Source organism: Aulonocara sp. 'chitande type north' Nkhata Bay, linkage group LG7, assembly GCF_057382095.1.
Source record: "Aulonocara sp. 'chitande type north' Nkhata Bay isolate Kocher_YH1m ecotype deep benthic linkage group LG7, A_spYH_male_GT1.1, whole genome shotgun sequence".
NCBI lineage: Eukaryota > Metazoa > Chordata > Actinopteri > Cichliformes > Cichlidae > Aulonocara > Aulonocara sp. 'chitande type north' Nkhata Bay.
In genome coordinates, this window is record NC_141350.1 from 49,593,593 (window position 1) to 49,621,195 (window position 27,603).

The 27,603-nt window shown below is 39.5% G+C and overlaps 1 protein-coding gene across 2 annotated transcripts in view; it reads left to right on the forward strand.

Moving 5' to 3' along the window:
* arhgap24 (Rho GTPase activating protein 24) overlaps window positions 1-27,603 on the forward strand; it is an 88,057-nt gene that overhangs the window by 26,777 nt on the left and 33,677 nt on the right. Inside the window, exon 3 of one of the 2 annotated variants that reach the window (XM_086301007.1) lies at window positions 10,411-10,498. In XM_086301007.1, the coding sequence (XP_086157133.1) occupies window positions 10,411-10,498 (88 nt within the window). Of the gene's footprint in view, window positions 1-10,410; window positions 10,499-23,608; window positions 24,011-27,603 lie in introns of those variants that run through there. The other variant, XM_086301009.1, reaches the window with a different exon arrangement.

Below are 27,603 nucleotides of genomic sequence, written 5' to 3' on the forward strand. Positions count from 1 at the left end.
TATTGAGGGCTATAGCTGCAAAGTAATTTCACAGGAAAATGGTTGAACAGGAAAATACCTTCTGCCTTTGTGGTTTGTAGACTTTGCAAGCCAAATATCTCCTGCACCTGTGTTCTAGTGTTAAAGGTATAGATACAGGATGTTAAGGCAGACCTGAATGGACTGAAATAGACTTCAGTGGCAACATGTAAATGAAATATAAGATACAATCTTTGTCCTATTATTCGCTGGTATTATTGTGCATTATCTCATTCTAATGCCTTGGCTTGTTTTAGCAACATGATGCAAAGACAGGTGTATGACTAATTACCTTAAATTAGACCCTGTAACTTAATACAAGGTAGCTGTCATAAATGATGTTAATGCTTGCTCTTTTTGTATATGAACTGCAATTAACGATACAAAGAGGCTCCTTTGATAGAATCTCCTTTGCCAACTTCTTGTGATTTTTCTTCAGCTTATGAAGATGGAGGACAAGTTTGACTTCAGCAGCATGTTCTTGCAATGTGGGCGTATTTTTAGGTCTTTGCAAAAGATAAACGCATAAACTAATGCTGTTGTCTGACTTTAATAGGGTTACATAATGAAATTGCTGCTTTAATGAGGTTAAGTAATGTCACTGACAGACAGCCTACACTGTGGAGGAAAACAGTTGTTAGAGTTGTTTTGTGGATCCTGGAAATGATTTTGTGATGCAAATAGTTATTAGATATGATCTTGTGCAAAGAGAACTGTGTATGTAGCCTATAAAAAGTATTTTTTTACTTTACTTTATTTTACCATAGTTTTACCATAGTTGATGGAGTACACCCGTAAAATGTAACTTGTGTGTACTGTTTGCTTTTCAGTATTTCCTTATGTTCCCTGGAAGTGATGATAATGTAATTTGCAGTTACTGCTTTTCCTAAAAGTATTGTTACTTTAGGCAGAAAATACTTTACTCTATATAACTTTGGTTATGTGTTGTAAGCTCTATGGATATGATAAAAGGTATTCAGCAGCAACAGCAGTGACAGGTATTCTTAAAATTAAATGGCAGGGCGTAGTGTATGCCTTTGTGGGAATTTACTGTTAGTGGCATGACATGTTTTTAAATGGCCCTGAGCTTGTGGTAAGCAGACATGCTACTGTCCCTGCTCGTCCATATTTTCCACCCCTATAGCTCCGTTCTATACTTTATTAAAACCTGTGATTGATATCTCAGTTCTAACAAAAACTACAGTGTTTATACATTTTCAGACTAATTTTATACTATTATTAAAGATAATAGCTTAAAATCCGTAGGTAACTTTTCCAGCAATCGGATGCATTGCATCTAACATACGGTTGTTTTTTAACCATTAAATCGCCCTTGCTTTGTAATTCACCAATTTAGGTTCCTTGTGGTAATTTCAGTCTATCATTTATCCTGTCTAATTTCTCATATTACTCACCCAACGTTAATTTGACAAGTAAATAAAAATTAATGAAGAAGTTTCCCATTTCCCTCTAGTTAACTGGCATATTAATATTTATGAGGGTTATGCAGTCACAGTTGGTGGTTTTTATTATATAGTTGCTTTTGAATGTGGGACAGTGCAAGAAATACCTGTTGTGTAACAGTGGAATAGTGACATTTATTGCATTATTGAACCTTGCAGCAGGAAAAACATTAGTAACTCTTTGCCCCTTAAAAAAACTAGAACCAGAAATGGTGAAGAATAAATACATAAGGTCAAATTAATGGATACATATGGTACTCTAGAAAGGCAGACCCGTTGTAGGTCTCCAGCTAAGCTCCAGCTGAGTTTGATTTGCTGTAAAAGGTTAGCCAGGCTGGAGAACACTAATTATTGTCTACAAAGTCAGTTGAACAACAGGACAAATAATGAATTACCTGTTGCACCAAAAACAGATGGCAGCTTGACTTCACTCTTAAGCTTTTATCTGAAGCAGTTGATTCTTCTCACCAGCTTTGAATGATTCCTTCGTGTTATGCAGTGATTCTGAGAAAGTATTTCAATATTTTATTACCGTAGTAGTGGTATTGATATTATTATCAGTAGTAGTATTTAGATTTTAAATATTTTGTTTATATTAAGTTTGAAATATTATTTTTTTCCTATTTTATTTCATCCTCAAAGCTTTTATATCATACCCTCATCTGACACTTAATTATAACAAATTCAACTATGTCATTGCATTTAGCTATGTAGATGTGGTCAAGACGACCTGGTGAAGTTCAAACTGGGCATTAGGATGGGTAATTTAAGTGACTCTGAACATGGTGGTGTTGTTGGTGATGTGAGCAGGTTATATGTACAGAAGGCTCTGCATATTTCAGAAACTGGTGATCTACTGGGATTTTCCAGCACAACAATCTTTAGGATTTACAGAGAATGGTTCAAAACAGAGAAAATATCCAGTAAGCAGCAGTTCTCTGGGTGAAAATGCCTTGCTGGTGCTAGAGGTTGGAGGAGAATGGCCCGACTACTGAAGAGGTATGCAGGAGAGCATCTCTGAGAAGGCACTGAATCGGGAAGCAGAAGACCACATTGTTGCACCTTGTTGAATCCATGCCATTAAAAATTGAGACAATGTAGCTGTTTTCAGAAAAAGAAATCTCACTGCACCTTACCTAGTACGAATCCTAAAAGACTGGTACTATGATAGCACTTGTGTGGTGATTATTAGGCTGGTAAAGTCACAGATATTTGCTCGCTCCTTTTAATTTACTGAAGAAGCCAGAGGTAATTAATGAGACAGCCAATGGTAAGGGGCACAGAGAGGACATTCACCCTATAACCTCAATAAAAACAAACATGGCACATCAGCAGGAGTAAGCTGTTGGGTTTATGACCAACAAATCAATGTCACATGTGGAAGGTAATAGCTGCAGTTTTTACAGGCTGATCTGACCAGCAGGACCAACTGAAATTTCTGTACTCTCTTCCATTAAATGGAAAAAAGGCCGCAGTCAGTGTTCTTGTATTTGCTTGCAGTCTCAGAAAACACATGAAATTAGATTTCAGTTGGAGGACACTGTTGGACGCAGCCTCAGAAAAAGCCTCCTGGAGGCTGAGCTGCTGCTTACAAGCCTGAGCCTCCTGCTGTTGCTTTGCTCATATGGATTTCTCGGAGTCACTTTTGTCCCATATGTGTGTGCGTGGCTTTTTGTTTGGGAATAAAAGATAATTGGTTTTGTGTCATTGCACCGATTCCAAAAGTGACCTCATTCCACTTAACAACAATGTAAAAATGCACAAAACACCCCGAAATAGGTTGGGTTTTTGTCTCGCGCTGGGTTGGGCCTGGCAAACGTGCTCTTTGCTGGGTAAATATTACTCTGCCTGCGGTTGGGTTTGTCTGCAGCAAACAACAGGCCACCAGGGAGGATGCATGGAAAGTGTGGCTGCGGCTTAAAATGGAGGAGAGGAGTATGTGGTGTTGTGGTTTTACGTTATAGAAAGGCTTAACAGGCCCTTGTCTTTTTTTCTGGGTTTTTTTAAATGTGACACGCATTTTTTTTTAAAAATCTCTCCTCAAATGCACACTGTTTATCTAAATCGTCTCTCATTTCCCTCAAACTAAAACAATGTTTACGAAAGGAACCTCTTGAAAAACCTTTTAATCCTGATATATTGAAGCTAGTCATATTGTCTTGCTGACAGCCACATCAGTCGAGTCCATTCCTTTATTTCCCTCTCTTTTGAACATCTTTATAGCCTCCTTCAAAGCGCTTCATCTGGGGCCTCAGGTAGGGTTTCAACTTCCTGATTGTCACAGTTATGGCTCATTAAAAAGTCCCCTTTTCTCTCTGCGAGCAGGAAGGAAACTGACTCTCTCTCTGATCATGTTAATGTGCACAAGTCCTGAGTACTGACGTTGTCACTTCTGCACATCTTGTCTGCGTTAGCATTAACCCACAAAGGGGTCACTTTAATGACTGTCAGATGCTGCACTGTGCCATTGATGTCCAACTTGTTAATGAACACAAGAAGTCACTGAATCAGTTGGAAAGGACGAGGTAATCTGAAAAGAATATTCAACCACATAATAATTACTGGCACTAATCTGTCATTCTGTAAGAAATACCTTATTTAAGCACCTGGCTGCTAGTTGGTAAGTTTACTAAACTGCATGAATTTATGGTGCAGTATCATTTGTGAAGCCAGTGTCATGGTCCTGGGGCTTGGATCCAGAGTTTTGAGTTTTTGGATTTCTTTACTACTTAGTGTGTTCTGTTGGTTTTCATTGTTCTTAGGTTTTCTGATTGAGTTATATATTTATTTATTTGCCTCTTCTCAAGTCTCTTACTGCTGGTGTTTGTTATTTGTTGAGTTCTGATATAGTACTCTGCAAAGGTCTTGAGCCACGCCTTGTTTCTTTACATTTCGCTGCCAGGAAATCAGACTTTTTTTTCTTTTCTTTCTTTTTTTTAAGCGGTCTTGAGCAATAGTTCACCAAATGTTCTCTTGTTGAAATATTTAACACTGACCTATGAATCATACAAGCATAAAACTGCCACCTAATTCAAGAGATTCACCAGTGTTGTGTCTACACATAACAGTCAACGTGACAAAGAAGCAAAGTAAATTCTGCCTTCTGTTGCAAAAACACATACTTTGTTTCAATTTCTTTAGGTGAATCTACAAAAAAATGCCAAATATAACACAATTTGACAGGCATGAAACAGTTTATCTGCACCGAGAAAGTGATTTTTAAAACACTATTATCTGAAAACCTGTAATATATCAGCATGGTGTCATTATAAATTTTAGGAAATTGAACAAGTAGAGGAAAAACGAAGTGTTAGGCTTTAAAAACTATCTGCAGCAGATGAACAGTATCTGAAAGTCATGTCCTTAAGAAATAAGAAAGCAAAATCAGCAAAGACCTGACACAGGACCTGAGAGATGCATTATGTGTCTTGTTACACTGATCAGGCATACCATTCTGACAACTGACAGATGAATTGAAGAACACTGATTATCTCTTTGTCATAGGACATGTTAGCAGATGGTATATATTAAGGACCGAGTGAACATTTTGTCCTTAGAATTGATGTGTTAGAAGCAGGGAAAAGGGCAAGGATAAGGATTTGAGTGTCTGACAAGGGCCAAATCATGATAGCTAGAGAACTGGGTCAGAGCATCACCAAATCTGAGCTTTCGCAGGGTGTTCCCAATCTGTAGTGGATCAAAAGTTGTCCAAGGAAGGAACAGTCGCGAACCAGCGATACAGTCATAGGTGGTCAAGGCTCAATGATCCACAGCGGGAGCAGAGGCTAGCATGTGTGGTCTGATCCAGAAGATGAGTTACTGTAGCTCAAATTGCTGAAACAGGTCGTGCTGGTTCTGATGGAAAGGCGTCAGAATACACAAAGCCAAAGACCTGTCAGGGTGCTCATGCTGACTTCTGTTTACTGCCATATGCACTAACAATGGGCACCAAAGAGCAATGGAAGAAGATGGCCTGGTCTGATGACTCACGTTTGTTTCACATCATGTGGACGGTCAGGTGCCTCTTTTAGCCGGGGAACACCTAGCACCAGGATGTGCTATGGGAAGAAAGCCGATGGAGGCAGTGTGATGCTTTGGGGACTGTTATGCTGGGATCCTGTCATCCATGTGGATGTCACTTTGACACGTACCACCTACCTAATCATGGTTTCACACCATGGGCACCATTTCATTGGAGACTGTATTCTTTGATGGCTGTGGCCTCTTTCAGCAGGATAGCGTGCCCTGCCAAAAAGTTAAAACTTGCAGGACAAAGGATCTGTCTGAAACATCGTGGTGCCAGATACTGGAGTTGATTCCTCGATGGGTCAGGGCTGTTTTGGCAGCAAAAGGGGGACCAACACATATTAGCCAGGTGGTGTAATTTAAGTTAGTTTACCCATGTTAGTATTTTCACATTCAGTTTCCTCTTTGCAGTTCAAGTCATGTTTCTTCCCTGTTTTATATTGATATACTTTTTCCCTTCTAGTCTTAGTTTTAATACTTCTGTCCCAATTTAGCTTCAACTTCCACTTTGTTAAAGCTATCTGTGCTAAGTTGCTTCAGTGTTTCCTTCTCAGTTCCTCCCTCTGGCTTGTTCGGAGTTTATGCCTTGTTCCGTTGTGTTTCCTAATTATGGTAAATGGAACAGTTCTTATAAAGTGTTTTTCTACTCCACTGAAACACTCATAGTGCTTTATACAACATACAACATTCACACAAGTACTTTTTTTTCTATGCTTAAGATTCACACACAGAGCAACTTAGGGTTAGTATCTTCCCCAAGGATATTTGGCATGCAGAGTGTCAGGGATCAACACTAGCATCCCCAGGCTTCTACCTTTCTACCTATAAAACCCGGAGAGCAGTCAAATGGTGGAAGTGGAAGCTAAATTGGCTAGTCATTCATATGTATATTAGGCTGTTAAGTAGGAATTCTGGAGGGAGGGGAGTGGGGTGTGTGATTGAGGGGGTGGGGGAGCTGCTAAAAGCTGTGAACTTCCTTTTGTGTTTCATCTTGATGCATTCTCAATCATCCAGGGAAATAAATCTCCAAAAGTCACCAACTTGGAGTGTTTCAGTTTGCCATCTTAGGGAGAAATCAACACACATGGGTGTATTTCCTTTGTTGCTGAGATTTATTGATAAAAACAGTACAAAAAAACCAACCATTTGTACACATATTTACAAATAATAATAAAAAGTGAGTGAGTACATTTCAACATTATACCAGTGGTCTGATTGATGCCACAATGGAGCAAATCGAGCAACCGGACCTCCTCTCCAAGGAAAGAAAATTCATCGCCCTGAAGAATCCTCTGGTGTACGGACCTCCTCTCCAAGGAAAGAAAATGCAGAGAAGACTCACCACTCAGCAGGCCTTGGAAATGATCCTGACGGAAGTCGACCCTTGTGACTCGGATGGAGAAGACCTAGCAGTTCAGCCGGATTCGGACTCAGAGCTGTCTGATCAGTCTTCCGGTTAGTTTCATTTCATGTTATTTCCTTTTTCATTTCAAACAAGTAAGTGGATGTAGTTAGTAAGTAAGATATTTCAGACATTATTCTGATACAGAGGAGGAGATACTGGAATTATAATTAGTATCTATGCATGCATTTGTGATTTTGTTTGACCTTCCCATTTTGCTCACAATTTGAATTTGTTCACACTGCAGATGAGGAGACTGCTTCTCCACCGAAAAAGAGAGCTTGTTTGGGGACTGAGACAGCGAAAGATGGCACAGTGTGGCGTGAAGAACATGTGGGGACCTGTCTCCCTTTCACCCCAATAGAAGCGTACGCTGCAGATGGAGAGCCAACGGCTAAGGCCAGGAGAAGTATCTCGAGTCGCCTTCAGAGCTTCCTGTGTTTCATCACTCTTGACATGCTTCGTAGCATTCAAGAATGGACTATTCAACATGCACAGCAAACGGAGCATGTTCATTGGTTCATGGACCTCCCTGAACTAATGGCATTTATTGCAATTGTCATCTTGCGGGGGGTTTACAGGGTTCCATCTGTAAATGACTGCTGGATGGATAATTGGAACCCACAGATAATTGGAACTATGGCACGAAACCGCTTCCAAGACATCATGCAACACCTACGCTTTGATGACAAGTCCACCCGCTGTGATCGAGCAAAGACTGACAAGTTTGCTGCAATTTCCAGTGTGTGGGGATCATTTGTCACCAACTGCATCACGTGCTACAACCCTGGTCTACATATCACCATTGATGAACAGCTTTTCCCATCAAAGACTCGGTGCTGTTTCCTGCAGTATATTGCAAGTAAACCTGACAAGTTTGGGATCAAGTTTTGGGTGGCTTGCGACCTAAAATCCAAGTACATTTGCAATGTCTTCCCATATCTTGGCAAGGACCCCAATCGTCCCACTCGGGAGAGACTTTCTGAAAATGTAGTAATGAGGCTGATGGAACCATTCCTAGACAAGGGCAGAAATGTTACCACGGACAATTTTTTCACATCGCTTTCACTGGCACAAAAACTTCTTAGACGGAAAACCACCATCCTCGGCACAGTCAACAGGATTCGCAGGGAAATTCCTCAATCCACTAGACAGACAGATCGCAATGTATTCACCACTCAGGTATGTTGCAGGTCTTTTGTGGTTCTATGTTTATGTGTTTCATTGTGTGTAAAAGGGCTATGAAAATAACAATTTATCTTATTTCTTAGGTGTTTTCAACCTCTGCTGCCACGCTGACGGCGTATGCGGCCAAACGGAAGAAGACAGTCTATATTCTTAGCAGCATGCACAGCGTGGTTCAGACTGATAACACCACCAAAAGGAAGCCAAACACTGTCACCCTTTACAACAAAACAAAGTGTGGCGTGGATGTGATGGACCAGATGGTTCGGGAGTACACTGTCCGCAAAGGAACACGGCGCTGGCCAGTCGCCGTGTTTTATAACATGATTGACATGGCAGCACTGAATGCACATGTGCTGTATCAAGCATGCACCGGGACGAAGGAAAGACGGGTGGACTTCCTGGTGGCGCTTGCAACAGAGTTGGCTCACTCTCATGTAGCTGCGAAGAAGGCAAGAAAAGATCAGTTGCTTCGGGCAGAACCCTCCACACCTAGCCCTGGAAAAAGAGCCATGTGTCAGGTCAAACACAAATGCAAGAAAAATCAGGCCACTGTGCGATGTGTTCACTGCTACAGGTTCACATGTGGTAAATGCAGACGACAGATACCGTGGCAGTGCCAGGATTGTGAGTGATTGCTGAAAATGTTGAAATGTACTCACTCACTTTTTATCATTATTTGTAAATATGTGTACAAATGGTTGGTTTTTTGTACTGTTTTCATCAATAAATGTCAGCAACAAAGGACATACAAAGGACGTGTTGATTTCTCCCTAAGATGGCAAACTGAAACACTCCACTCCCAAACCCCCTCAATCACTCACCCCCACTCCCCTCCCTCCAGAATTCCTAGGTAACGACCTAATATACATATGAATGACTCCAGCATTTGACTGACTGCTCTCCGGCTTTTAAAGGTAGAAACGCAAAATGATGACTCCGCGGGGGTCTAAGGTAGAAAACCAAAATGACTGCTCTCCGGGGGTCTAAGTGTCAAACCATCAACCTTCCAATTAGCAGATGACCTGCTCTACCACTCCAAAGTTCTGTGTTGTCAGATGCAGATGATTGGGTTAGGATTAGTCTCCTTTTGTTACTTCCTGTTAGACTTTGAAGTCTGGTTTTCCATTATGGTTTGCGTTAGTTCTACCTTGTGATAGTCCTTGTTTTGTTTTTTTTAAGTGTGCTCACCTGTGTTCCTCTCTCCTGTTTCCCATCTGTAATCAGTCTATGATTAAACAGCTCAGTCTTCAGCTGTGCTCTGCCATGGTGTTTATGGTAAGCACTTTGTGTCTGCTTTCATGTCTCCGAGTAACCTTTTCTTATGGGAGCTTGCTTCCTGCCTCCGTCCATTTGGGCCGTCTCACAACATAACCTATGACACTAAAAATGAGAAGAAATGATATATAAATGGTAAAACTACAAGAGTCTAATAACCAAAGCCCTTTATAGTTTACAGTGGAAATCTGTTTTTTGCTGGTATTTTAATTGAATAATAAATGTATTATTAGTCATTTCTGCTAGTTCAGAAAAAAGTCAAGGAGCCCTTAAATGCCCAGCAGAGCTGAAGAGAACATTAAAACCTATCTGAAATGTGCTGTAGACATGAAATTGAATATTGTCAGATTGTTTACACTGAAGTTTAGATGATATTATATGCAATTTTCATCTGCAAACTAAAATCTGTAACTCTGGAATAATTACTGTAAATGTGTTGGATTTTCACCTTTTCAATAAGTGAATGGGTATATTAAAGTACCACACAGGTACTTATATACTATAAAACATTACATTTGTAATCTGGTCAAATGAAATTTAATTGATTGGTATACATTTAGTTTACACCAAGCATATTTTATGATTAATTATTTGAGTGAATAAACTTGAAATTTTTCAGCGGCATTTTACTCAAAATGATTGTTTCATGTTTAGGAGGGCAAATAACCCTTTGTTGTTGTTGTTGTTGTTGTTTTGGGGTTTTTTAGTGGGATAATTCAACTCATTCTCAAAGGAAGAAAGACACATACAGATCCTCTAATGGCCAGCCTGTGTGTCATAGTGACTACATCCATCCTTTATATACAGTCTATGACTAGAACAGCTGACTAATTTGTGTAGTCTGGGCAGGGAAGTGAACTGATATCATCATTAAGCACTAATACTGATCAACAGATTTCACAAAAAAAGCTTTGAGCATTCATCTGGACTGTGTCAAAAAACATTACCTGCTAAAAAATAACTAACATTTATAAACCAAAAGCAGTAAATGTTGTTTTGTGTGGTCTAAAAATTGCTTCTGTTCTTTATTTTCCACAGGGAGCCATTTTTTTACGTGGAAACAAAGTTACAGAGCATCCAAGCAGCGGCGACGAAGGGGGAAAATTTCTTTTCGAGGTCATTCCAGGTAGGATGAGATTACAGCAATTTAATCACTGCTGTTTTTACTGAGGACAGAATGGTGAAAGCAATCTTTACTTGGCAGCAGAAGGAACAAAACCATGAGGTTAACTGTTTGCTTGCCTTCTACTGGGGATTTGTTAAGGGATCACAGTGAGGTCTGTACCTCGTCTGTCTGTTTTTACATAACATTATGGGCTTTACTTCATGATCCGTTTTTACTGTTAAGCTTTTTTAATATACAGATTTCCATTTTATTTTTTTTCTTTATTTTGGCTTGAATGCAACAAAAGAGAGCATTTTAAAAAAAAGGCAACAACCATGGATTATTAGACTGTTAATGCTGTATGTGCCGAGGATGCCCAGTAGAACAATAACAGGAATAAATGTGACGTTTTGTATGTTTTCCTATATAACTATTTTTTTTTCTTATCTAGATGACAGTCATTTACACATATCGTTACAATTCAAACTCGTACAACATGTGAAAACGTGGTTAAGCACAGCATGAAGGAAATGTGGGATATTTTCCCAGGCTGGAATGTGAGCTTATGGAATAGATATTTAAAAGGCACGTTCACAGGGGGAAAACAGACGCAGCTGTTAAAAGATACGCAGAGTGCATCAACAGCCCCAGTTGATCTTAAAAACCCAGTAGAAAACACCGGATGTATGCTATAAGCACTCATACTTTATTTGTGTTAGTCTTTTCCCTGGTGTGTATCCAGTTGAGTGTCCCTCAGAGGAAACCAAAGTATAATTGCCAAGACTTTTTTTCTCACTGAACACACACGCAAACCAAGCAGATAGTGGTACAAGTATTGGGGTAATAGGGGTCAATATGTGTGTGTTACAGGGTGTTTGAAAAAATCTCGATGGTGTTCTTGTCGTTTCATTGCTGGCTGTCTAACACTTTCAACGTCAGACGAGGATTAAGCGCTCCCTGCAGAGATCAGCTCATTTGCTACTCTTTCATTCAGTATTCACATTTCAGTTGGAGAAGTGAACTTTTGAATAATACTACTGTTTTGCAACCGTGCAACAATTTCATTTGATTCTGCGTTTCACGTTGTATTTGCTGTTTCTTGAATAGTATGATGCAACAGGAGTGAAACAAAAAGGATTTCTCAATATAAAGCCACAGTGAGCATCTAAAAGTTTGCTCACAATGTAATTTGATGCTATTTGCATTCAGCGAGCACGCAGATATAAGCTGGGAGACTTGTTGAGGCACACTGAGAGTGGACTTAAGCCGGTAATTCACACAGCAGCTAGCGTGAGACTTTTCAAACTTCTGCAAAAGGCTAACTGAAACTGGGCTTGGAGGAGGGCACAGTGACTCAGTGAGACATGTAAGGGAAGTCTTACATCTTACCTCAGCACAAATTTCCTATCTGATCATCAGGCATGAGAATATGGGGCTTACACTCCCTGCATGGGAAGGGTTTTGATTGTAAAAGCCAGGCGAGAGGCAAACAAGCAGAGGTCGTCTTAAGTGTGGGTGACTTCAGCAGCATGGTGTCAAACAGATGAAGAACTGAAAGTGTGCATAAAGGGCTGGTGCAAGATTCATTTTCTTTTTTTCTTTTTTTTTGATAATGCTACAATTATCAAAAAAATGATTATCTTTCTTTTCTTCTGGACACACAAGTTCAAGTCTCTTAAAAACAGCTTTAGCATCGGCTTCAGTTAAAAACATAAACCTGTCTTTCTAAATCCGGGGTGCATTTCAGCTGTGAAAAAATGTGAAATGAAAGTTTTGTGTATCACACTTCACTATTGCTGGTTCGACACCGGTTTTCAGCATTAGACAAATTAGCTTATTGTCACTTCTAGCCGAGAACTGCTAAAAATCAGAAACCAATTCGATTGCTTCGACAACTTTTAAGTCCACGCGGGCCAAAGCTGCCGTATTTTATTGTTTTCATTTTAGGCACCGTTAAGAAGAAGAACAGTTACTGGTTATGCGTTTAAACATATAATTTTCTTTTTAGAAAATATGTGGTACATTTCTTCCAGTCTTTACCTCTACGGTTATTTTTTCCAATGGGAGTACACCTTAATACAATCTTTACAACTTCTGGAAGAAGGAAAAGGATTTTTTTTAATTCCAGTGTGTATTCTCTCTACTTGTACAGCTGCCATGTAATACTAAATCATCATAAGCTACATATCGTTTACTTCTGTTGGGAAGTGAGGCTTTTATAAAGCTGTTTGTTTCATTTGTGGTGCTAAGTGATGAGAAATGCGTTTCGATATCTTTCAGGGCTCGCCGAGTTTCAGTCTTGATACGATGTTGATTGTTTCAGTACTGCTGGAATGACTTAAAGACTGCAGGGAAAAGGTTCCAGTGTTTACAGTACGTATTAAAGGTTTTACAGCCAACTACATCAGTGAAAAGGTAGCAGTGAGCTCAAGTGTATTTTCATTATGTATCTGGCAGTGATTGTACAGTACTGTACAAAAGAACGTGCTGATCGTCATTGTTGTGATAGATTAAAGTGTGAGAGGCAAGATAAACTTAAATTGTGTTCAACTGTAAATTCAAGGGTTGTTAATTTAAGTACTAACTTCATTGTGCTGTATCTCTAAAGTGTGCTGCCAGCACAAATACAAAAGTGGGAAGTGAAAAGACTAAGTAATGTCACCTAGTGGTGTGCAATACTGCAAATTTTGCTATTGATCTGATACATACAGGGACAGTGTTGCTGAAATCTCTGACTATGACTTTCAACTTCTGTTTTTTAAATGTGCTCACCTCTCACTCACCTCTGTTACTCATACAGCAGTATCTCCTGTTGTAGCTAACATTTCCATCAGTAGCTAAAAAGCCTGCTAGGTTTTCTGGACAGCTGTGAAATTGAGATATTTATAGCAATGTATGTAGGAATTCAACCTTTTACAAAACAATGAACAACCCTTTTTCCAGGATAAGCTAAAGTAGCCACCATATAGATAAATAAGAGTCGCATAAATCTTTTTACCTAAATCTCCTCAACAAACAAGCATATTTCTCAAAATGTCAGACTCTTATTGTGAATTCTGTTCTTAATGTAATCTGTATAATTAGGCTTAAGCCTCCATCGCACAGGCCTGAGACCCACACTAGGAACCTTTGGTAGACCAGACCAGACCAGAACATGCGGATTAAATTGTGACTTTACTTGCTCACAATAAGGGTCTTTCAATTTGGATGCAACCGCCTGGCAGAGGGTTTTCGGCATTCTACTACAAAACAGTTTTTCCCATCCGGCGTCATCCACTGAAGCCTCGTACTGATGGAAAACAAGAACATGGCTTGTTATGAGGAAGCCAATAAAGAAGTCTCAGAGAAGCAGAAAGAGCAAATGAAAGGGGAAAAACAACACATTTATTCCACTGGTCTAAATGCGGCCCTGCAGTTTGAACACAGCATACAGACAGAATTTGGCAGACAGACAGGAAGTGATGAGAGGGGTGTATTCAAAATGAGGTGAAAGTCAGAGCTCTACAGAGATGCTTGTTGTCTGTAAGCGTGGTGATGAGGTTTAAATTTGAGCAGTGTGACAACAAGGGGCTTGAACAGAAGCATCCCGCATCAATACAGGGAGGGGAGGCTCTCTGTATTTTTAGCTTTTCTGGAAAGTTTTACTTAGTTACTCTGTCTCGGAGGAACTGGGAAAAAAGTTGCAAAACAGTTCAGGAAAAAAAAATCTCAGACTTTTATTCACCTGTGCTGAGCACTCTGTGATGTTTTTCAGCTCTTAGCTTTCCCTCCACATCTGGCTGATGTGTGTGTGTGTGCTAAACTTGAAGAGGTGAGAAAGAAAGGAGAAGGGGAGGGGGCTTACGAGGTGAGTGCACCAAATTGAAACCAATATTTAGACTGTCTTCATTTTCAGCTGTTTGACAGGGAAACGCAGGTACAGACACAGCGGACCTTTTGTTTTCCAAACTTTAAACACCAGCCACGGCGCTGACACGTCACAACATGTGCAAACTCTCACGGGCCCAAGCTAGGGAGAAGAAGAGTAACAACAAAGTGAATGTGCTGGACACTTTTAAACTGTATGAATAATGTTGTGACAGATGTGTGCCTGTGGATCCTCCTCCCAACTGGAGCATCTTGGAGGTGCTATAGCTCTCATAGACAGAAAGTGTTGTCTAGATATGTAGGCCATACATCGGAAACGCATATCAGAACGTCCCGGTGACAAGGATCGCTCTGCAGTTCTATTTCCCGCAGTGCTCTTAAATCCTCTCAAGAATGTCAGATATCATCATCATAATATTTCTGCATGGCATGACAGAGCTCAGAACAATGCAGTGAGCAAGCAGAGCAGCAAATTACGACTATCTTAACAAAAAAGGCATCCGCTGCTCGTTCATTCTACACATCTAAGCTGCTGCTAAATGTCACTTCCCTGTCACCCAACTGTGATTAATTATCTGAGCAGGAAAGACTGCCTGCTGTGGTTTTCATGGAGAAAACGCATGCAGCTTCCAAAACGCACAAAGCTCCAGCAAGAGTTCAGAGTGTGTCACTTTGTCTGCGTTTGCCCCCAGGCTCAGTCTTCGGCTCTGTCACCGAGCAAACCGCTGCTTTTTAATTAAGGGAACAGTGCCCTGCTCGTTTACAGAGACTGCCACTCCTTCATTCATGAGAGAAACTCCTCACGTTGTTGTGGACAGCCTCGAGCTTAAATGCTACTGACTGAGTCAACTGAAAAGCTGACAAACTGTTGCATAAGTTAATAAGCAATTAATCTCTCAGCATTTTCTCACAGTGAATGTGTTTTAATGTTTTTCTGGGTTTGAGTAAATCTACAGCTTTGGGGCCTTTTTGTTTTTAAAGAAAGGGTATAGCGCCCTCGTGTGGTTTTCTTAGACATTGCAATGCCAGTAAAATGTCAAATGAACTTTTAAAATCTGTGAAACTATAAAAATTAGACTTTTTGGTTTCATTATAACACAGAAAATTTGCAAATATAAAAAAAAAAAAAAATCAGCTCCAGACGTTTTTAGCCTTTGTGCTGCGAGTTAAGATGACCTCTTGTCCTTTTCAAATATTGTTTGAAATAATGTGCAAGTTTAGTGCAAATATGACTTTTATTTAACCTTTGCCTTAGTTTTACATATCTTCTTTTAGTGGGAAGCATATTTTAATGTACTTTTTTCGTATAGTATTTGCCAACACTCTGCAACTAAAAGTAACTTGGTAGAGAAGAGCTTCTAAAAAAAAGTCCAGATGCTTGTGTTAAATTATCCTCAGTGATAATTATTTAATATATTTCATGTAAATAATTAATTTTCATTTTAGAGCTAGTGGGGATTATAATTGAATCCTGCTCTTGTGATTGCTTCCCATCTGTGTCTGATCAACAGCTCTGGGGAGGGCACCTTGAAGACCCGTGGGTATCATCTGTCACTGAGGTGGACGCTTGCTCCGATAATCATGCTGATGTAATTGTATTCACATGCGTTAGGAAGCTAAGAGTCCCAGAGAGCTCGAAACTTGAAACTGAGACTATTCGTATCATTGTTTTTGTTTGAGTGAATGACGTGCAAACTGGCCATGCTGCATAATACTAAAGGAATCCCTAATACTTTGCGTCGGCCTTCTTATTAAATAACTTGAACTAGTAATGACTGAATGTCGGGCTAATAGTACTGATAACTATTGGAGGCTGAAGACAGACATGCAATTTCAAGACCATGGACCACTGTGCCGTCTTTCATGAGAAAGTGTGGGCTAAATTAAAAGCACTCAAAGCTGATGAGTGAGTGATGGATGGAAGTTTTCAAATAAAAAAACGTGGCTAAGAAATATGACAGAGTGATAATATAAGCCCACAGGCAGCAGTGTTTAAGGTTGAAGAAGCCCCTGTAGAGTCATTAAGAACACTTATGAATCTGCTGTGCTGACATTTCAGTGTCAGGACACACGGAGGTGGTTTTCATAAAGGCTCTCATGTCCTATTAGTCACAGATAGCTTCTTCTATACTGGCACAGACTGAAGGTAGTCGATGCAGCTTTAAACTTTAGCCCACTGTCTTTTTACTGTAGTTGTGATTATTTCACAGGGCTGACAGACCCAATCAGTTCCTCATGATATCATGTGCGTATGCATCCATCTGTAGTGCTACCGTGGCCTCGTGTTTATGAAGTCTCTAAATACCAGGTGCTATTTTAACCCCATAATATGCTCACGACTTCCATCCGCACTTCTATTTCAAGCCGCTATCCAAAGAGAAGCAAATGTTCCGAGCGCACATTTCCTCCTTATTCCTTTGCATTAATTTGCAATGCAAAAGGTAAAAAAAAACACAATTTTATACCTTGTTGGTAATATTTTAAGCTTGTATGTATTTTTATTTTTGTTATTTAATCCCATGCCAAGCCTTAAACCTCTGCTCCAACATGCAATTTATTTCTATTTTTTTAGCTTTTGAAAGGGGGCAAATCAATAAATATCATAACTTACACACATCAAAAACTATTTGATTTTCCTAACCGTTACCTGAAGGTTCAGATTGAGAAAACTTTTGTTCATTTAAGTAAAATGCAACTATGTGGGACTCCTGGTCATAGCTTATTTACACACATTATCTCTTTTTAGGCTGTAAAAGGTAAAACAGAGGTGCTTGTCTGCATCTCCATTAATGTGCAGCAAACCCAGCTACCAAACAGCATACACAGTGAGGGAGCTCCCTGCTACATAAATGGAAAAAGCTTGTGAAAATCAAATAATTTCCCCACCTGACACCACCTCCTACACCCACTTCACTGAATATGAGTCAATCCGCACATACATTAGGTCAAATTAAACAGACAGAGATGAGCATGCTTTCTGTGTTTCAGACTCCATGTTCTGATATGATGATTTAATCGTCATTCGGACGCGTAGTGCCCACACAGCATCTAATGCTCCAGAAATCTAGGAGCAATGTGAGCAACTTTATCGGTACGTGCATTATAAGTGTAATGGATTTTATTGATATTTTTGTGGCAAAATGATGTTGCCTGTAGAACTAAGGGTTTGATTTTTGCATATGAAGCTGTCAACTATCCCTCACTGTACATCTCCCATTAGCTTGTCTTGTCAGAGCCTGTGGGATGTTTTTCAGTGCACTTTTTTTCCTCTTAAGAATTTGTTTCGATGACATTTTGAAAAAGGTCACAAACTGAACTCATTCCTCTTGCTCTTGTGCTTGTCTATCAGCGTGTTGGTGTGCATGTATCTACTGTATCTTCCCAGTGTGCACATGAATTCAATAACCTGGTGTCTGTTCCACACCAGCATATGGCCTTGGAGCTTCTGTGGGTCACATATCTCGTTGTTGTTGCTCTCTTTACATCTTGAATTTATGCTCGCGATCACACCGAGACAGAAGGCCACCTTCAGACACACATCGTGGATCAATGCTCAGCTTTAAGTGGGTGTGTCTGATGATGATTTAATATTATTAAAAAAGTAATAGCCACTAGATTGGTTTGTTTTGTGTGTGTGTGTGTGTGTGTGTGTGTGTGTGTGTGTGTGTGTGTGTGTGTGTGTGTGTGTGTGTGTGTGTGTGTGTGTAAAAAACAAACGTGGCAATAGTCACGATGGCAGTTTCTTCCCATAACCTTTTTGTATTGACCTATTCATGGCATCTGTAAACTAAATGCTCCTTAATGTTCTAGATCCACAATTCAATTACGGAGTAGTTCCCTCTAATGTAACATCCAACATCAAGAATGGTGTTTTCCAAAACCCCACAGTGCCTCATTAGTGACATTTTTCCCCAGGAAGGACTTCGGGGGAGGATGTTTGTTTTTCAGACGGTGTTTAGAACTGAGCGCTGAGGCACAAAGTCTGAAAAGATGAAGCATCTGATATGAGGGTTATTGAAATAACAGACCAAATACATCGTATTAACACTGGGATGCTTTGTTTTTTCTTTTTATACAGTTATCCCAGTAGTTATCTGTTAGATCAGTCCGTCGTTTTGGCCTAATCTAAAATATCCAACACAAGCTGAAATGATTGCTATGAAATGCTATACAAAGTAAACTATAAAAAGCTACTGAAATTGGTGCTTGTTGTATTTTCTGCTCTGAACAATTTAAGTAAGTTTGATGGTGTTTTTAACTTTTCATTTTCAAGGAAACAGCTTTCTATACAGTTATGAGTAAGCATTTCTGTATGCAACACTTTTACATTTTTCTTCACAGTCACTTTATCACTTAGCCAAAATGTGTAATTTAAGGCTCAGTTGTTATAGACGACTAACCTGTCCAGATTGTGCCCTGCCTCTTTTTGACCACTTGAGGGCAGCAGAAATAAGTTGTGACAATGTTGACATTGGTCAGTAGGCCTAATCACCTCATAAATTATAGTTTATGCTTGCCTATTTAAATATCAAGAAGTAATAGTAATACAGCCACATTACCATTAATTTTGGGATCTGTCTGCCCAAAATATAAATATAAATCTGATATTATCTGGCCTTTTTTTTGTTTTGTTTTGTTTTTACGATTTATTTAGCAGCTAAATGCTACCCTGTGTTCACCAGCTGTTTGAGTGCTTTAACCTGAAACAGCTGTCTGCTTTGGCAGAAACCAATGTTATGAGAGCACTGAGTGTGCCAAAGCAATAAGACTGCAGGCTGGACAACCATATAGTGCTAACTGGAAGTCATTAACTGAACGGCATTCCTAAACACAGGTCATTGCTCTGGTTTTGTCACTTCATCACTGCAATATTCAAATTCTTATTAAAATTTGATAATATATCATTAAAATATAGATAAATTAAATCAAATATACATTTAAAATATTGATAATAAAAGAATTAAGTGTATGAATTATTAACAAAATAACAGCATTGATATTTTTTGACATGCGTTTGTTAGCATACTGACGTTAGCATTTAGCTCAAGGTTCACTAGCACCATGACAAAGTCAAGCATTATCTTAAATTTTGCGTTAGAAGAGAACAAAGTTGTTATGGCAGTGGCCAGTAGAATAAATGCACATTTGTCCAAATCATTCATCTTTAACCAGAAGTGGGCGTCCAACTAAAATCTGTCTTCACTATCCTTCTTCTAGCTGTGGAAATGGCTAACTGAAGGCTGGCAATAGTAGGTAAAGTCTTGCTGCCAGTGAGAAAGTGTGTTTAGAGGAGGGGATCTAATTTATCCTATGTTTTTGGCTACTACTATATTATGTATGTATGTGGCACCATCGCATTAGCTCAAATCACGTTTTTAGTTCAAAAGATTTTCAACACCGTCTGTAAACTTCCTCTGCAGTTTGCTGAAATAGCTAGAAAACGCATTACTATCAGTGAAAAAAATGTTTGGATAACGTTGGCTTGCTGTGATTTAAAAGACTCTTCGGTGTCAGCCATGTTTAGGATCACTTCCCCTGTATGGGTGAATGGTGGTAGTATAGCATTATGAAGTCTGAAGGGTTTGTTCAAACCGATTACAGCTCCCTTTCCCTGAAAGCATCTGACAGGGTGCTGGAAAAGAAACTCTGACTGACTGGCAAATTGATTTGAAGAGTAGAAATTTTTGCTGGCTCTCAAAGCACAAGGATAATCTTTTTTTCCTCCTCAAAGGTAGCTGTAAGGGTAGTAGGAATTGCTCTTGATTTCATGTGGCTTTGTAGAAAAATGTCACTAAGTTCCCCAAGGTGTCCCACACTCACAGGAGTTTGGGCTGTTGGAGCTGGAGCCCAAGCTGCTTAATCATCCATAGAATGAAAAAAGTGCTTGCCTGCTATTATTTGGTTTATTAAAGAGAAAAACTGAGCTACATGTCTCTTTGACAAGGATTAAGGAGGTATCTGAAATTTGTGAAATATATTCCTGTGCTAACAATGCAGATCCACTTTGCAGTGACATCTTTCTTAAGTGTGCCGTGGATGGATTTATTCAGAGCAGAGACAGAAGACTGCTATGTGACCTGTCTTCTTGTGCTAGCAAACAATGCTAAAAAAAAAAATAGCCAGAGCCAAGACTGCATCTGGCAACTGTAAAACCAGAGCATGTGCACTATTCTGGTTTTTTACCCCAAATGAAGGATACAGGAGTCATACGCCTGCCAAAAAAAGTAAATGATTGAGTTTTTTGTTGTTGTTGTCATTTTGTGCTGCAGTTTCACATAAATGACAGAGAGCTGCTTCTGTGACTCTTAGTGGACTGTGAAACACAAGAAGCTGCACATTTTGAAAGGAACTCAAACTACCAGCTGAAATGTGCGACTCATCCTCCTCCACATGACAGCGCACATCTGTCTGTCAACTATAATTCAGAGAGCAGAGAATCTCACACGCACACACACATTGCACTCTTAGAGACTTGTTACTTTCACTAATGTTTTTCATTGTAATTGGAAAAAAAAGGGTATAAATTGTGTTGCAACCATTAAATTGGGAACTGTTCACAGCCTACAGACTGTCATTTTAACAATTATTGCAAACCAAACTGTGCAGATAAAACAAATCTGGGTATGACATAAAGTGTGATGTACCTAGACAGAGCGATGATGCCCATTCCTGATTGGTAGGCTTTTCTGTTTATTTCTATGCGCTTCTTCTTTGGCGTAATCTTGATTATAGCTCAAGGAAATTTTATACAAACGAGGCTTTGCAGACACAACTTTATTTTTTTTTTTCGGTGTGGAATCCAAAACATTACATTTTGAATATTTTATCTCCAGCTATTGTGTGGGTTTATTCTGTTTTTTTGTTGTTGTTTTTTTCTTATCAGTCTACATTGATTTTCTCTCTGTTTTACCCTCCCGTCCACACTGAGACGGCGCTTTCCCCAAGGAAAAACGCAGCCTTTTGGAAACGCTCTCGAAAACGCATACATTTCAAAACAGAGCTGTCCCATCGCAGTGTGGACACTCGAAAACGCAGACTTTCTAAAACGATGACGCATTTTAGTCATGTGATGCAGTCATGTGCCCAATTAAACAAAGATAGCGGAGGGCATTATACAGCAGTTGTTTTGACTGCTCTCAATTTTGACAGCCCTAAAAAAGATTAATATTAGTTTGTACACGCTCCAGATAGCTTTTCTTTAAATTCTTTAATTCTCACTCGCTTTTGCGTATGCGCGGAACTGCAGCGTCAGCGTTTTCTGCCGTTTTAGTGTGGACACGCAACTCTTTGAAAACAACTGAAAGCGCCGTTTTCAAATCTATCCGGGCTAGTGTGGACGTAGTCTAACTAACTTCATTAGCTACCGGTAGTTGCAGGGGTTTAGGAGCTAATCCCTAGGCCTGTGTGACTGAGGCTTAACAAAATCCAACCAACAACAGCCATTTGAGCCTCTCACTGTAGAAATAAGAGCCTGATGTTTTGCCACACTTACTTCATTTTGGTCATCTTTGGTTTGGAAGAGTCTGTCATACACATTGTTTCCTTTGTTACGCTAGAGTATGCTAACTGACTGAGGATTGAAACTAATATCTAAGGAGCATAAAAATGATTTGATTCAACAAATTTAAGTTAAATGATTGTTAGGAGGGATTGTAATATCAACAGCAAACCACTGCACATTGAATTTGATGGTTTGACAGTTAACAAAATACTTTTTTTTCCCGCGCAGGAAGGCAACTTCCTACGCAAAACGCAACATAAATATAGTTTTTGGTTTTATATGTTAGCAGCAGTTTGATTAGTGGCTTCAGCCCACTTGCATTTCTCTATAACAACACAATGTGTAGTTTGTGTGTTTTAGTGGTGGAACTAAAACCCATGAGAATCCACATAATAGCTCAGACTGTACCCTGTGTTGACTAGGGCCATTTTTCATGAAGTCATGATTGATCAGCTGGTAAATGGGAAAAGGCATTTGCAAAAACAGCCCTAGAGGATAAAATACTGGATGAATGGATATGAAATGTCGCCTGCTACATTTTCATACTTTACAAAAGAGGCGTTTCACTTAATGATGTCCTCCATTAGCTGTCATTCAGTCAAAAGATGATAAATCACAAGCTTATGCAAGCAAACTACTTTGCATTCGATCTGTGAAGGACAATAAGTGGTATAAAGCTAAACACGCCATAATTGTAATGTTACATCTGGATCGAACAGACTTGACAAAAAGCAGGAAAAGGGAGGCCGGCATTTCCAGACAATATGCTGCATGCCTTTTGTATGTAGTAGATGTTTGAGATGTCCTCCTGACTCTCATTTAGGCTCCAGGATTCCAGACTTCCTCCTTTCTTGTATCCATGCATCACAACATCCCCGTTTGTGAGAATCCATGCCTCTCGATCCTCTCGAGAAAATGCAAAAAACAGTTTAAGCCAGAGAGAGAAGCAGGACAGGAAGCACAGATGCTTACATAACAGCCTTATTCTGGGAGGGGGGCTTGGTATTTGAAACTTGCATACCAATGTCCATTATCAGACTCCCACTCCAATGTCTTTCCACAACCCCTGCCCCCCACCGTGTATCTGATAGGCCAGGTTTCAGTGAGTACACATTTGGGCCTCCACTGAAGTAAGTTTCAGCTGGACTGTTATACTGTGTTTGTCTGTCGGGGCCAGTTCATATGAATGTCCAGACCAATGGTATGTAAACTGATTTTTCCTCTGGGTAAATATTTAGATCTCTTCCCACGTCTTTTTTTTTTTCATGTTTTCCTGTGTTTGACTCCCAACAGGTAGTGTTGGTGTTAAATGTTAAATACCTTTTCTGCCAGCTTCTCTCCCACTTAAAGGAAGCAAGTAATGTGTAGTTCACCTACAAGTCTGGCTTGGACTGAAAAAGATAAGAGGGTTATTAAAGACCTTCCGTTCAGAGGGAGAAACCCCAGTGTCTCTGGGTTTCTTGGCCACCAGTAGCAACAGCCTTGCCGACCCTGTACAGCAGTATTTATAGAGCACTGTGGATGACTCATTCGGCTGAGTGCCCATTCTTCGTTCACCAGATTTACAGGTCCCACTCCAGGGAGGGACGCCTGATTTATGATGCAACCCACCTCCCTCCACCACTAGCTCCCACCCCACCCCACTCACTTCCTTCAGGGGCTCTTCAGAGAAGAGCAGACACACCATCTTGCCTCCGGTTTGCCGTTTCACTCATCGCTTTCTGTCCTGCAGTCGTTTCGCGTGTGTCTCAAAAATGTGCTTCCTCCGCTCTTTCAGCTCCTTTGACAGAAGTATACTGTATATTGAGAAAAAGGCTTCCTGAGAGGTATGCAGACACGCTAGCCTTGGCCTGACCTCGCCTAACTGCCACTGATCGATGTGTCACATTGACCTGCGTTTGACTTAGCAAAATGAAGTTGTAGAAGACTTATATGACGTGGAGGATAAGCAAAGAAAGGTGGGGGAGAATATGAAGTGCAGCGGACTGTGTTTCAGCAGAAAAATAGGGTGATAGAGCTGCTAGTGGTGCACAACAAGAACAGATGAAGAAGTGGCACGTGGGGGTCAGCAGTAAGCAGCAAGAGCGTGGCTTTCGCTACCTCAGCCTTCACCTGAGAGGGGGCACGTCTTCATCTGCATCCCATGGATCTAAACTATAACCCAGGTGTGTCTTTTTGCATACCAATAATGAAAACCAATATGTCTGTATTTGATTTAGACAGTGTCATTATGAGATGCTTTTTGGACTTAATTCAAAGTGAAGGATCTGACGTCAGGCACAAAGCTGCTTGTAGTTCAGTTGCAAATTTCTGTTTTTCTGGGATATAAATATATATATATATATATATATATATATATATATATATATATATATATATATATATATATATATATATATATATATATATACATACATACATAAAGCAGAATGTGAGCAGATGGGTGTTTTATAAGTTCCACTTTATGGTTTACAGTTTTTGCAGCTGTGATTGATTTTGAGAAGAAAGAAGTTATTAATTTTCCTTCCATTGGTATCATTTTTGTAAATATGCTTTGTGATCATTGAACTATTTCTGACAAAATAATTAATAACATATATAGTAAACTAGGCATTAATATTTCATACAGAATGTGTTTGACCAGATGGAAACCTGTAAATATTCATGGCTAATGGTACACTAACTGTTAGGGATGTCATACAAACAATACTTCCAACACCATTTGATACCAGAATTCTTAAAACACATCAGTACTGGGGGGGCACTTAGGTACCATTGGCGGTATATGTACCAAGGCTGCAATTCTTTCAAAACTGATGGGGGCAGCATATGCCTACAGATGCTGTTTGTGTAATATATGTGCAGCGTTAGCTGCAACCTGACTTGTCAGGCAGTAAGACTTGAGGTTATCCCAAATTACCTTTTTCTTTGAGACAGTTGGTATAGCCTGTGGTGTTTCATAGGCTAAAATGTTTGCAGTAGCTAACATTATATGAACGCTGAAGCTAACATAAAGTAATATACGTTAGCTTTAGCTAACTAAAACATTATACCTTGTGTCCTTTTGACAAAATATTATGTTTTAAATAATTTAAAAGAAGCTTTTAATAATGGAGGTTGTGACTAAGTACATGAAATAACCTTTTTTTTTTCTTTTTTTGAGAATTATGTGCTTCTACTGGTGGTTTTACCAGCTACTCATTGTATTGTCGTCCCTGCTATAGGAGGACTACAACTGATAGCTCAAAACAAGTAACTGTGGCATATTTTTACAAAGTACAGCTAATTTCCGTGATTTTACTTAGTTTTCTCTAAGCCCTAGCCTTGTTTCCCTGTCTTTCTCTAGTTGAACCAAACAGCTCAACCTGTCCTCACACGATTTCAGTTAACTTGCCACCCATTTCTGATTGCTGCTCACATCAGATGAGAATCTACAGTCTGATGCTCGTGGTTTTTGATGTCAGGGTTTGATGCCATTTTTCTTTTTCATTGAATTAGAAATATTTTAGGAGTCAAAACTAGCTTGTTTGGTCTTATTACATAGACTTTGAGCCACAAAAAAAAAGCTTGTTTGGGTTGATTTCACAATTAGAAATAACTTTGATCATCCAGAATATTTGAGTTCAGTTAATTTTTAAACTATTATTTCATCTTTGTCTATGCTAGATCTTTGTAAGGCATTATTAGTGTGGGGGTTTCTTTCTTTGTTTTGTTTTTTATTTTTTACACCTACAGGAGCTGCTCAATCATGGATAACAGGCTGTGAAGCTTTAGTGCAGTTTATACTGATGTTAATGCCAGAGTAGGTTCGGAGGTCTGCAGTTATTAAGTCAGCATTTGGCAACCCTACTAGTGATGTGTCGGTCGTGAACGAATTGGCTCTTAGAGCCGGGTCTTTGACATGAAAGACGCGATCCGGCTCCTTATCGAAAGCTGTGGGGGGTTTTTCCCCCCCTTTCTCTCACCCTCTCTCTCACACTTTTTTTCCGCTTCACTCTGCATGCGAGCCTTGTGCTTTGCACTGGGAAGAGGGAGGAGGGGTGGTAGTTACACTTGCAGTTGCACAGGAGGAGAGAGAGAAAGAGAGCCAGGGACAACAACATCACATTAGAAAGGTATAGTACTCATCCACAACTATTTTCAGTTGCGGATGATAAAGGATTCAGAAAGTTTATTCATGCAGGCCCATATGACAGAGAATGTGCATGTTCTTTTTGTTTTCATATTTTAATTTATATTTAATTGTGTTGTGGTTTGCAGAGTTTTGTGTTGTTTCACTTAAAATTTGTTTAAAAGGAAAAAGCTGAAAATTTAAATAGTTAAAAGTTGAACTGTGACCAGTTGGTTTTTGTATTATATGATTTATTTATTACATTTTATGTGGAGTGAATAAATAAAAGTATATTTACGGTGGCCCCTACAGACAAAGCACGTGCAAACTCCAAAACACGTGCAAACTCCAAAACACGTAAAAACTCCAAAACATGTACAAAACACAACAGAAGTGCTCCAGGATGCTAGGGCACAGTGTTGAGCTTTTGTTACCTAGTGGCTACACAAGTTAGCAAGTACCAACGACCGGATTTGGTGTGTGGTAGTAACAGGTAAATGAACTTTTTTTTTTTAAATTATTTGAATATATATGAGTGCTTGTGTATAAATACACAAATAATACACACATGCTTTCAATTGTGTTATTTAAGTGATCTAGGTAGCTCTGTTTTGGAAGTTCAGTTAACTCTAGGAATATGTTTTGGAGTTTGTACGTGCTTTGTCTCTAGGGGCCACCACATATATTTATATATAAACATATATAAATAAAACCACCTTTTTTTTTACATTAGTAGTTCATTTTGTGCATAATTTTATATTCTAGGTAATAATAAATTAATTAAAGCAACAAAACAACCTGAAGAGCCGGTTCGGAGCCGAAAGAGCCGGCTCTTTTTAGTGAGCCGAGCCGAAAGAGCCGGTTCTCTAAAAAGAGCCGGAAATCCCATCACTAAACCCTACTCTCTATCTTTACCATGTCATTTCAAAATTACAATTTAAAGTCTTTCAAAGGAATAACATCCATAAACCATACGCAATATATGTAAGTGTGACTCAATTTGGTTGCACTATGCATATATGTAGCTTTAAAATAAATCTTGCCAGAGGAAGAAAAATCATGCTTGGTGGAGAACATTCTCCTAGCCGGTTCAAATTTCACTTTGCTTGGCTGCTTGGGGGAGATAACAGAACAGAGTCCTGAACTCACAGCTCCCCGCCTGCTTGTAAATCCATCCTAGTTAAGACATTCTCATGTGAAAATCCAAGGCAACAAATGAGGAGAGAAACTAGACAAAAGAAATACTGTATTGTACATAATGTTTGGCTACACATGAGAAAAAGCTGAATGATGGCAGTGAGGAGAGCAAAGGTGGGAACAGTGAATTAAAGCAGTCTGGGAAGTTGTAATGAGTATTTCAATAAAAGTGATGTGTTAGAAGCCAAGAGTGCAAACTGACTCTCCTGACTTTAGCTGAGACATCCTGAAACCTGTCACATTTAAACCAAAAAGGTGAAAAGTGTTGAATGAAACCAACATGTCTCTTTGATTACTTAACTGGTGGGGAGGTGGCAAGTAATGATGCTAGACCAACTAATAATATCAGCTTTGTAGAGTCTGCATATTCTCCACAGGCGTGTGTGGGTTCTCTCCAGCTACGCTGGCTTCCTTCCACAGTACAAAGACGTCCGTGTTTTTAAATTAACT